Source organism: Amia ocellicauda, chromosome 16 (assembly GCF_036373705.1).
Source record: "Amia ocellicauda isolate fAmiCal2 chromosome 16, fAmiCal2.hap1, whole genome shotgun sequence".
NCBI classification, from domain to species: Eukaryota; Metazoa; Chordata; class Actinopteri; order Amiiformes; family Amiidae; genus Amia; species Amia ocellicauda.
Window position 1 is genome coordinate 20,461,746 of NC_089865.1, and position 13,147 is coordinate 20,474,892.

General features: G+C 38.2%; 1 protein-coding gene across 1 annotated transcript in view; it reads left to right on the forward strand.

Annotated features, from left to right (window-relative positions):
- LOC136711176 (contactin-associated protein-like 5) overlaps positions 1-13,147 on the forward strand; it is a 129,747-nt gene that overhangs the window by 76,167 nt on the left and 40,433 nt on the right. The window contains exons 7-10 of the mRNA XM_066687235.1: positions 1,308-1,451; positions 7,454-7,718; positions 8,543-8,686; positions 12,166-12,337. Of these exons, the coding sequence (XP_066543332.1) occupies positions 1,308-1,451; positions 7,454-7,718; positions 8,543-8,686; positions 12,166-12,337 (725 nt within the window). The remainder of the gene's footprint in view (positions 1-1,307; positions 1,452-7,453; positions 7,719-8,542; positions 8,687-12,165; positions 12,338-13,147) is intronic.

The window sequence follows — 13,147 nt, forward strand, 5'->3', positions numbered from 1 at the left end:
GAAAACAAACCCTTTAAAACCTTCTCTGTAATGTCAATAATAGTTCCTGTAGGTGTAGAACACGTTTGAGTTAATTCCCTGAGCCCAGGTTAAGGACGACATCACAGCACTGTACACAGGGCTGTGAGACACTTCAGTTTCTAAAGCACACAAGTCTGTTCCCTTATCTCGATAGACATCACGTTGTAGTGTATCAACAGGAACAAGACTTGCAGCTTCTGTAGCCCCTTATCATGCCAAGGGATCTCAAGGTCCTCCGTGGTGAAAACACACCGTGCACTACCACCCCACTGAACCAAATCACACAGTGAACAACGGAGCTGTAAATGTGCCCAGTAAAAAGGAAAACAAATTGATTAATTAAGAAATAATAATAAAAATGACACAGATTTCCTAAGTGTTGGTAAGTTGTGGGTACATTAAAATTCCCATAGTGCCTTGCACGCTAAGGAGAACAGTCCCCCATAGTCTTCTGAAACAAATCTTCGCGGCTCAAGGAAGCAGTAATACCTTGAAGTCCCTTAACAACACTGAGGCCCTATATAAATGCAACCCACGTCACGTGTATCCCCAGTGTATGAAACGGAACCTGCAAAAACAACTGGCATGCATCAAAGGCAACACAAAACTTTCAATTTTTCAAAATGTCCAACCCATCTCCGCACAAAACAAAACAACTAAAGGAATTTTCTCCAGAGTATGTCTGGGTGGGTCTTTCTGGTACTAGCACAGGTGTGGGATCCAATATACTGTTCAGCCTGTAAAATAAAGTGAGAACTGAAAGTAAACCTGCTTGGGGGAAAGGGAAAAAAGGTTTCTAATGTAATAGTGCAGGCTGCCGAAACTGAAATAGTTGCTGAGAGACTTATAGGATTAAAGCTGATTTCAGCATTTTCGTTTTCAAGGCAGGTAACATAATTGGACCAGTGAAAGTGTAAACTAGTCTCTGTGCCTGATACCAGGATCCTTAAAGACACACACAATCCAGTCTAAGAAGATTTATACCTTGTGTAGATTGTCCCAGCTATCTACAATACTTTTGCAGCAATGTGAAATCATGATGTCTGCAAATCACCTATCAAACCCTGCTTTTGTTTCCTTTATTTGTATTTGTTCTGGATAGAATCTAAATGTGCATCTTGGTGTTGATGACAGGTGCCTTTGTTTCTCACTTTGTCAAGGAAAGGGGGGAGGAGAAACATCAGAATGATGTTGCCTGAGGCTTTCATTTTCATCTCTGTTGTTTGGGGCATTTTGTGAATAGCTTGTTGATTTGTTGTGTTTCTTGTTTGTTTTCTACCACAAAGCTCAGCTTCGGAGGAATCCCACTTCCTGGTAAGCCGGGGACGTTCCTGAGAAAGAATTTCAATGGCTGTATTGAAAATCTCTACTACAATGGAGTGAACATCATCGACCTTGCCAAGAGGCGTAAACCTCAGATCTATAGTGTGGTATGGATTTTAATCAAACCTCTTCTTCTTCTGGGAATTAAAGAGCAAAATAAAACACAGAGAAAAAGGAAAGATTGTGTTTAGAAGATAAGTGTTGCTGACTCATATCTTAAATGTTTAAAAGTTCCAAACAATCTGCAGATGACCTACATCAACCTGCGCCTGTCAGACTTATCCAGGACATGACTAGTTATGTCTGGGGTAATAGCACAGTTGAGTGTCGTGTCTGGGCTTTCTGTTTTGGCATTTCTTCAGAACAATTCAATTTTTTTGGACAATTGCTGTTTTTAATCTTTCAATCAATATGAAAGAGCACATTATCACTGGGTTACAGGATTGGTACCTTTGTCTTGTGAGAAGCTAGTTCCTATAAGAGGAACGGGAATACAAATCATATGACGCACAAAAGACATTGGTTCTGACAGGAACTGACACCGCTAAGTGAGTCACAGAAAATGTGAGATACGATGAGCAACAGATACAAGGATACAAGTATTTTTAATTCAATAACTAGATTTCCCTGTTATGGAAAATGTTGAAAGGAGATTACATTAAGTTGAAGGAGTAGTTTGTTTCATATTTTATTCAAAACATCTGGAAAGACTTCTGAAATATGAATGAGTGAACATATCTTGGAAAGCATGTTTTCCACTCCCCTCTACCCTTCAAATACGGCAATATTTTAAGAGCAGAATGAAGAGAAAATTGTATAACCTAGATGTACCCTGCCATCAGTCAATATAGGCATAGAGGCAGTTAGAGGAGAAGATTGCAAGGTCTACAAGGCCCATCTGATGCTTTGAAAGGTACAAGCTGTACACATATTCAGAATTTGGTTAATGGAATTCCAAATAGTTTACTAAACAACAGGTATGGTAATGCCTTAGTGCCTTTCAGACAGAATATAAAAGATTATTTGTCTTGAGAGAGATATGTGTATATCTATTCACATATTATCCATTTACCTTGTCAAAGAAAAAGGATTAGACCTTATTTTGTTCTCTGAAACACTCACACACACACCCTGCCTCCCTTTTTTACCCATGGCAACATGTTTCATGACTCCAAAGCACAGCAAGATGCGTCTTTGCTGTCATCCCGCCTCAGTTGTACAGCAAGGCAACACAAAACTCATAAAAGGTCAAATTAATGGCATTCACAGTAAGTAAGACTCCTTACTCATGTAAAACTATGGAGGCTGAATGTAATGGCTTGAACTGGACAAACATGGTTTCAGACCTAAATGGCAGGGATAAAAATTAAACCCTTAATTCATTTTTGTTTCCTATTTTAATTGAAGTCAAAATCCCTTTTCACGTCACCACAGTCATAAGAGAGTTTAAGCAGAGTTGCTACCAGTCTCATCTTACAATTACAGATTGCCTCTGTCTATTTTTATGGATGGCTTCTCATGAGTCTGTTTTGTGTCCAATTAGCAGAAGCTCGTGAAGCAGAAACTCTCACCAGAACCATTTCTCAGCTTCCTGAGAACAAGAATATCTCTGATAGACAGAAACATGCTGTAACAAAAACCTAAAGGATCAAGGGTGGTGTGTGTGTGTGTGGACCCTGCTAAGTATGATTTTGTTGCCTGCAAACCTCTGCATAGATGATGTGGCGAATTAAATATACTTGTATATTTCTCTCTCTTTCTTTCCCTATCTGCATTTTCTCCACAGGGTTTACTTATGATGAGGTTTGTTAGGATTCCTTATGGAATCAGCTTGTGACTTTATCCCTGTTTCTAAACAACCAAAATCATGTTTAGCCTAGATACAGATTGTTTAATTAGGTGCCTGTACTGCCAAGTCCAGCCAAAGACCGGGTTAATAAATGTTTTGTTACTTTTGATGGTCTTAATCTTTAAGGTTCAAATCGGTTGCCAAGCATTGTGTTGTTTTAAATCAGTTCATTTTAGTGAGTTCTTTAAAGTTCATGTGCACTGACTCTCAGCGATATAGCAACATTTTCAAATGAGAAATTAGTTATTTTCTAGGCACAATATTTCATTCTTGGTCAATTATAGGTCTTCCATATTAAGAAGATGATTGCACAACAATAAAAGCAAGGTAGTTGTGTAATAAAATGACTATGCTTTTTAAATGCTGTGATCTCCATAAACACTTTGTATTAAACCCACTCCGTTACGAATGCAACTTGAAAGAAAGGCTTCTTTCATTGTGTACTTGTGCTGGTGGCAGCATTTCTAACCAATAAATCAGCTTCCCTCCTTTGTTTTAACCTCTACTTAGGTTATCTAAAGGGCTATTTTCCTTAAAGTACAATGATGAAAAAGATAACACTGTAATGAATACACACATACTTTATTTATTAATTTCCTCAATAGCAATATGAAATGTGTAAGTGGCCTGGTAGGAGGCAGCAGATAATATGTAGTGTTTCATTTCTCCTTACTTTTGGCTGACCCCTGCCACCCCAGTAGATTGGATAATGGTTATTTGCGATGGACGTCAGCATTACTGGCCTTATCAAGCGTGACATCTGCTCGGAGCGGGGCTCACAACTCAAGGCAGCTCCTCCACATCATAATGAATCCTGTCAAACATGACAGGAAGCCGGAGAAAAAGTGAGGTGTTTTAGTGCAGAGAGACTTATTGAGAGCAGCATGATGTTATTAGAATAATACTAAGCTTTCATTTGCGTCTGTAGTTGGAATCAGTTTGGATACTTTGAATATGGCAGCATTGTTTTTGTATGTACTATAGTATTTTTATGATTTATTAGAAGATGCCCTTACCCAGGGCGACTTAGTTTCACCAGTGGGAAGTATTTATAGTATCTGAAGCAGGAACTGTACTTTAGATTGCTTTATATGTCACTTTACATTGTGTATATATACAGTACTTGGCTAGAATATTTCTCTCACATGTATGTGATATTGTATCAGTAATCCTTAAGTTATTTTTAAGCCCCGTGATTTTATTTTAGATTTGTTTTAATGGTAAAGTGAATAGTCGGGGTTGTCCATTAATTGTCATTTTCTTTTCACCCAGTTTGTGTCCCATTTTATAAAAGCAAGAGGAAAAGCAGAATATGGGCCGCTGTAATCCAGTATGTTTTCTTCATACTCTGATAGTCATTTGAGTTTTTTGTTCCATCTATTTGAAGAGTTTAATAATATGCAGTTACCATGTCACTTGGCCGAGCTTATTTGCTACGTGTGGTTTGGTAAGATTGCATCCTTTTTTGTACACAATAATTTGATCAAATCAATGCTTCACTGAACACGTAGATACTTTCATTGTAGGCAAAGACTAATGCAGAACTGTGGTAATTATAATTGTCACTGTAAGTGGTATATATGTTACCTGGAGATATTGCAGCCTTTCATAAGAGTTAAGAGTCCAACTGGAATGTCAAGGCAGTGCCTCAGACCTCTGAATTTACATGCATTAAACTTAATTGCAACATTCAGACTTCATTTTTAGTTTTCATTTGACGTAAGGCAATTACTTGCATTATCGGCTTCAATTAATGATACGTTATTCTGTTCACATAACATTATACTTTGGAGCATTATTAAAGTAACCTTGGAATACACTGTAACATGTCAAATTGAGAAGAATGGGAACAGAGGAAATTGGAAGCTTAGTCATACTGGTTTAATATATTTATTTAAAAAACCTGCAAAAATTCCAATGTAAGGTATTAAATGCAAGAAGCTCACATACCTATAAATTTGGAAAAAAAAAGCTTTGTGCTTTAAGTTAAGGTAGTTTTCCCTCTCCAAAACAGAACAGGTTGAGGATACACTTGAACCAAATGCATAGGAATGGTTAGCAAGAGTGATGGATGCATTTTACAATAACAGCAGGGGGTTGGTTGTACTCCAGGGAAAGGGATTAGGGGAAAGATGATGATTATTATTATTATTATTATTATTATTATTATTATTATTATTATTTTTATTTATTAATTTGGCAGACACCATTCTCCAAGGCAGTTTATAGTTTATATCGGGGCATTGACAACATTGTATTCTATCACACAGTTGCTGCTGAAAGCATGTGAAGAATCACAGCAGGTGATGGGAGATTATGCATTTTTTATGTTCTTTAGACGATCCTGGTGTTACATTTATAAACAGGATTTGTTAAATGGTGGTGTTAATAATTAATAATTAGTGTTTCCCTTTGCAATTCAAAATGTGGTCCGGACCTTGAGAATTACACATCCCTACAAAAATATGCTAAATGTATTAGTACAAATTGCCAGCTGGAACATTTTGAGGATCAGGTGAGGAACCAAGAATGGGGAAGCTGACATTTGTTTAAAGGGTCTTCTAAAGGTAATTCCTGATTACTTAGTACTCTTAGGTAAGAGAACATATGAGTTCTATGTGCACTTCAGATTGCAATACAACACACAAGAAGCCGCAGCCAGTCATATTACTTTTGTGCAACATCTGGAACGCGTAGGTTTGAGTTTCCCTACACTTTGCAATGTCCCTGTGCACAGCTGACCTTTATGCATGTGACTGGCATTTTTAGCTTTTATGCTGCCTTGTAATTGTATCTTCTGTGATGTAAGCGTCACCTGGACTTTCATTGACATTTAGATTGCCTCCCTACTGACCTCTCTATTTGCAATTTCCCAGCTAGTCTTTAAAGGGAAGTGAACAGACATCAGGAGGTAGTCTCTCTGGTCTTGAAGTTTGGTGTCTAAATGGCTTTTCTCTCTGGGTTTCCATACTACTGCTCTATGCAGTTTGCTCTGTGTGAGGACAGTGAAGCCAGAAAGTGTCCTGCTTTGGAAATTGGTACATAGGGTCTGGTGCGTATTCAGGACCACGGAGAGCTCCCAATGCCAGCCTCTTCCTCTGTTCAGGGTCTGGTACTATGCAAGACTGACTATTGATTTTCAGAATCAGATATTTAAAGCTTAGCAAAGAGGTTGCTAAACCACAGTTTTTTTTATTCTTCCTTAAAAGGATTATGTGGTAAAATTGCTCAGTTTTTGCCTTGGGGATCTGGGTTTACTTTCAGACCATAGAGACTGTGTAAAATCAGTTGTGGTTTGTGTGGCCTGTGTCTTTATGCATGAATACTAATGTTCCAAATGGCAAGCAGACAGGAGATTAGTCAAGGAATACTAAGGAAAAAACTTCAAAAACATAATCTTGAATATTTGTGTTCTGGAAGTAATTGCAGATACTGTATGCTGGAAAGTCACCCGAAGCAGATGCGTGTGAATTTGACATATTTTTTTTAGTATGAAGTGTTTAATTTCTTACATTTATTTTCTTACAAACTAGTTTAGTGTGGAAAAGAGCAACAACTGTTGAAGAGCTCTTTACAACCCTTCAGTGCCATGCAGTGCAATATACATGTATTTCTTGTCACCAAATGTATTCAAGTTCATAATTATTTTTCTATTTTTCATATTTAAAATCATAGCTTTTATAATTATATATATATTATATTATATAATTTTTTAAGTCAATTGCGTGCTATGATTCTTGCACGAATGCAGGAGAGATGTTTAAATGGTCCTCTGAAACCAGTCTGTCAGGCCGGCTGCCAAGACACTACAGGGTGGATTAATGCAGCATCTTCTAGTAAACCTACCGGCTCACAGGAAAGCTTCTGGAGCACGATTACACAGTAGCCCTATGAAGCCCATGCCAGCTTCAAGCCCACCCCACACTAGCCGTGCTCTGCCAATTGTGCCCCAGGAATTAGGCATTCTTTATCATGGTCAGCTATGACATAAACCTGATTTCAAACCAGCAACATCTAGAAAATGGTGAAAAAAATATAAATAGGGTTTTATTGATTGACCAGTTAGGAATCCAAGTACTATGTTATATCTTTTTTCAGCACTGTTTGACAAATACATAGAAATAATGAATAAAGCCCAACACTCAAAATACAATACAATGTTAAATAGAAAGTACAAGGAAATAAAAACATCTTCAGGTTGGACACAGTTAAGTAAAGAAACCCTAGAGATGCATTTGCTTTATTTGTATTGTTTTCCAGGGAAATGTGACCTTCTCCTGCTCAGACCCTCAACAAGTGGCCACTACCTTCCTCAGCTCCACCAGCAGCTTCCTGCTGCTCCCCGCCGAGCCGGCCTTAAAGGGCCTCTCTGTGCGCTTTCAGTTCCGCACCTGGAACCGTGACGGGCTGCTGCTGTCCACCCGGCTGGCCCAGGAGTCGCAGCGCTTCCTGCTCCACCTCAGCAACGGCAAGCTGAGGCTCACCCATCAGAAATCGGTGCTGCAGAAGATTGAGATCTCCACCGGTAAATAAAACTGTGATGGAAAATAGGGAGGAAGCTTTTGATGCCCTAAATGTCTCTGTCTCTGTCCCTCTGTCTCTCTCTCTGTAATAGTGAGAATTAACCTGCTGGTTTAAAATGTAGTTTCATGCACAGATAGATGAAACCACTTTTTAGAGATGAAAAGCTTCAGTATTTACTAAAGCAATATCAAGCTAAATAGTTTACAGGCCTTTAAGGATAAATATACAGAGTGATTATGTAGCTTGTTATTCTGCCTTTTATTACTATTACTGTTGCTTAATGGAAAGAAAAGACGGGGAGTTGCTATTGTTTAACATCTGTTATTTTAACCTGCACTTGCACATGTTTCAATGTACAATTTTCACTTAAATAAAAGTTGGCTTTGTATTTTGCATTTAACACTTTAAAACCTAAGGTGTAATAAGGTGTAGCTTATATAAGTATAACACTGAGGTCAAGAAAAGACAAAGGAAGACTGAATACTCAAATGCACCATGAACAGCTGCAATAATCAGTAATAGGTTAGCACAACACATTGAGGCATTCTAGTAGAGAAGAAATTGTGATTTGTGTAATATGTATGAAGTTCACTTTTTTCCAGTGTGATTTTCTTCCTCCTTTTATATGACCAATGAACACATTTCCACTACCAAGAAGCTCAGCTGTGACTATTACAACTAATTGCATCATTCAGACCCTGAAGTGTCAGACCCTGAAGGATTTCAGCGAAAGGGCATTCTGGACATCCAGTAATGAGCTCCCACCAATGTAAATGGCGGCGATAAAGCCTGGTACAATAACATGGATCCGGTCTTCTTTTGTAGGTCACAGTCTTAACGATGGGCTCTGGCACACAGTCATTCTCAGTACACGGGGACTTCAAGTCTCCTTGACCCTTGACAGCGAGCCCCCATCGATGATGGAAGTCAGTTCCCAGATTGACTCCGGAGAAGACTACTTTTTTGGAGGTAGGTTTTCACGGTCCACGCTGTGCTGCAATCATGATTTACTCCTGGGTTTTTATGGAGCATAATTTGCTTGTCAGGTTTGAAATACAGGCGCAATAAACGGAATGCTAAGACTTGTTTATATTGAACCTTCAGAACTTTTCACAGTAGTTCTAAATGTGCTAAATAATGGAATTCCCGTTTTATGGCCCGTAAAAGTGATAGATCGCTATATGGGTGGCACACCGGGATTTATAGGAAAGCCATCAAGATATATTAATATGTAGAGCTTTCTTTAAGAGTTGTTTTGATTCCCTTCGGGGGTATTTAACTGGGAGAAGTTAATAGAAACAGAAAGAGGAGCAGTCTGTAGATTGTGTAATTTGGAGTGTAACTGGAGAAATGTCTAACTGAACATACCATGAGATTCAATATAAGGAAAGAAATGTGCATAATGCTTCATCTCAAGCAAAATCATTTTCAGGAATTGATCCTTCTGAATAAAAACGGAATGGAACTTGATATGTTTAGACAATGGGCCAAATATCAGTAATTCAATTTTAAAAATATTTATCCCCCCTGAAAAGTACTCTCACATTACCATTACTATCGGTACACCATGTGCAGTCAACAACATGTTATACTGCAGCCACTAGCTTTCCAATGTGTATGTGATGCTACACCAAAAATAGTGAATATATACAGATGGTTGACAAATTAAAGGAAAAACCAACATGAAGTGTCTCGGTAAGGTGTTGGGCACCATGAGCAGCCAGAACAGCTTCAATGCACTTGGCACAGATTCTACAAGTCTCTGAACTCTACTGGAGGGATGAACACCATTCTTCCAAAAGATATTCCCTCATTTGGTGTTTTGATGATGGTGGTGGAGAGCGCTGTCTAACACGTCGGTCCAACATCTCCCATAGGTGTTCAAGTGGGATGAGATCTGGTAACTGCGAAGGCCATAGCATATGATTCACATCACTTTCATACTCATTAAACCATTCAGTGAGCCCTCGTGCCCTGTGGATGGGGGCATTGTCATCCTGGAAGAGACCACTCCCATCAGGATAGAAATGTGTCACCATAGGATAAAGGTGATCACTCAGAATAACTTTGTAATGATTTGCAGTGACCCTTCCCTCTAAGGTGACAAGTGGACCAAACCATGCCAGGATAATGCCCCCCACAGCATAACAGAGCCTCCGGACCCCCTCACTGTAGGGGTCAAGCAGTCAGGCCTGTACCGTTCTCTTGGTGTCACCGCACATGCTCTTAGATCCTTTCCTTTTGCCATCTTGATCCAAAATTGAGGTCAACCTTGCCTGTTCAGCATTTGCATACATGCCACAGAGCATGATAGGATGTTAATTGCTTAATTGTATAATGCAGTACACCTGTTTGGAGGCATCTGCATCCATTATGTACATCCACTCATTTATTCAGGTTTTTAATTTGTCCATTCCATTTGTCACCCATCTGTATATACTGTGCATGGATATATACAGTATCATAAAGAACCATTTCATATTCTTTTGGCCTAATAATGTGTAAGTGCTAAGCTTTTCACACAGTTTTTTAATCAACTAGTAATTAAATAACTTCATTTTTTTTGTCTGAATATTAATGAAAGACTGATTAATTTTAAAAGCTTATTTTATTTCATTTTCAGAGGTATTAGACAATATTAAACATATTGAATGAGCTTGATTAGATGGAAATCTCTTTTGTTAAGCACCTTCAGTAAATACACAAGGTGAAAAATAAGTGCTAGGAGCAATCAACCTATTTCCCACCATGTCTCATAATGTGAATAAGAGGAAACAAATAAGATTTCAATTCAAAATCACAAGCCTACAGTTAATACTTAAAAATCCTAATGGATTGCAGTATAGTATTCAAGCACAAAGCATTCATAGGCAGTATTATAATGTACATAATTTGTCAGCTGGTTGTATTAACCACACAAGCAACGTGAGTGCTTTATTCATTACACAAGAAAAAATGAAGCTCAGTACTGTAGACAGTGTGGGCTCCATTTTTTTTTGGACATCTGAGCAACATTTACATCTCCAAGCCTTGTCTCCTTTTAGCAATTCAATTTGGTTTTGTTTGGTGTCATTATGGTGCTGATGTTAATTTGAACCCTCCAACATTATCAAGATCACTTTAATAATATATCCTTAAATCTCGTTGGTACTTTTCATGCATTATACTGTGAAATGTACTTACTGTTTAAATTATACATTGAGATAGTGGAGAGAGAGAAAAAAAAAAGTATATATTTCCCTGAATCATAAAAAGATGGCATGCAAAAGCTACGCCATGTGGGGGTACTGTTTAAATGCCATGAATTATTATTTATTTAGGTAATCTAGCATGTAAATGGAAGACGTGTACAGATTATGTAAAAGCTTTTTGTGGAGAAGCAAGACGGCAAGCTTTTAAATTACAAGCAGTTAAAAGGGTTATAAGCATCCCTTACCCTCACTGGGGAAATTTGCCAGACCCTTTTAGAGAGGTTTCTACCCTCTCCTCATTCACATCAGACAAATCACAGCCCACAGGTTTTTCCTTGTGATCATTGTGGTTTTTATTTCCTCCTAACTGGCTTTGTTTCATCGATGTGGACGTCTCGACTTGTAAGCGGTCTTCTGTTTTGTGCTGTGACCTTCCCTAGAGATATTTTTGCTCCCCCATACTTTTATTCTCTGTTTGAAAAGGTGCTTTCAATGCTGCATCTAGAGTATGTTAGTTTAATATAATTCAGTCATTTTAGTAGGTGTTTTATTTGCTTTGCTGATGGTGTGCTCATTTGTATAGTACACAGAGATAGAGCTCTGATAAATGCATCCGATCATAACAACTGGCATCGTCAATCGGTTTCACCCCTTCAAGTATTTAAATTGATGTAGATTCGGACTTTTCAAATAATAGCGAGGTTATCCCTGGCAGGCTGGTCTTAGCTGACTCCATCTGCACTTAGTTTTCCTCCGCCATGACAAGGATTTCAGTTTATATTTCACGGAGACACAGATTTGTTTTTTCCTCTCTCGAGTCAAGAACATCGCAGGCAGCCTCAATTTCACTGTGAAATATGTCCCAGAGTAATCGTATTTTTTTTTTTAAGTCAAGCCAATGCTAATATCATCATGAAAGCTGTTGCACAATTTAAATTAGTTGAGGTACCTTGATCGGATTGTTAACATTTGTGACACCCTCGCACCCTCTAGGGGGGAATCGTTTGTTTGTATTCAGATGAGAAAAAAGCTAATTCTGTCATCCATAAATTCAATACTCTTGCTTGCTTAACCCCCACCGAAGATCTATTATCTATAATATCATTTTATATTATTACCTTCTGTCAGGTGGCACATCTATGCCTCTCTGTTAGCATTTTCTGTGTTGTTGTAAGTTGTGATTTAAAATGTTGTTAGTTCACTGTACACAAACAGCTAAACAGCTTTTTGTGAATGTAACCGTCTCTTTCCTCCCAGGCTGCCCTGCTACTTTGAATGACCTCGGCTGTAAAAACCCCACACTGGCCTTTCAGGGATGTATGCGTCTCATTTACATCAACAACCAGCCCATGAATTTGGTCCACGTGCAGCAAGGCCTGTTGGGAAATTACAGCAATCTACAAATGGACATCTGTGGCATCAGAGACCGGTAACGTAAACATTTTGCATAATTTGGAACAATATAACCTGTCCTTAGAAAAACGATATGTAGTAAAATAAGTGTCCAATCATAAAATACTGCATGGTAATGTGGAAGATGGATCTAACCGGACTTCTGCGTTTTAGAGTCCATTTTTATTATTTTACAGCTCAATATATGGCATCACTAGCACCAAGGGAAACTTGATTGGGCAGAAAATATTGCACGGTCTTCCAATTACACGTCTTACATATTCCATTGCCAACATTGCAAAATCCCTGCCAAACTATGCATTAAAACAACCTACTGAAGTACTTCCTTGTCCCAATGGCTTAGGTAACTGAATTATAATGTTTCTTTGTCATATTATAGAGCTATAGTTTCGTCATCAAACTAAAAAGTTAGGGGACTGTTATTTATGTGTGTATTCATTATTAATATCGTCTCCATGCCGTTTTACTCGACTAAGATGCAGTAAATACTGATGTATGCATTCATTTGACAGTGAGAGGGCTTTTGACATGTATTATAATCCCTTATGGGTGAAAATGTTTTATTTGAGCTTAGCTAAGAATAATAAAGGTTCATACCCTATTTACATCTATAATTGTGTGGGATGTGTGCGTTAGTTTGTGGGCTTCAGTATCTTCAGCCATTCAGCGTGGTTCTGCTGATAGATCTGAGTCATATATAAGCCTTTATATCAGCATTTATTAAACAAAAACTTGCAAATTGCCACTGTTTTGGTGATAATCTCATGCAGCATGATTCTGAGATATATATTTGGGAGTCTTATGCAAATTGCATAGCATTTGTTAC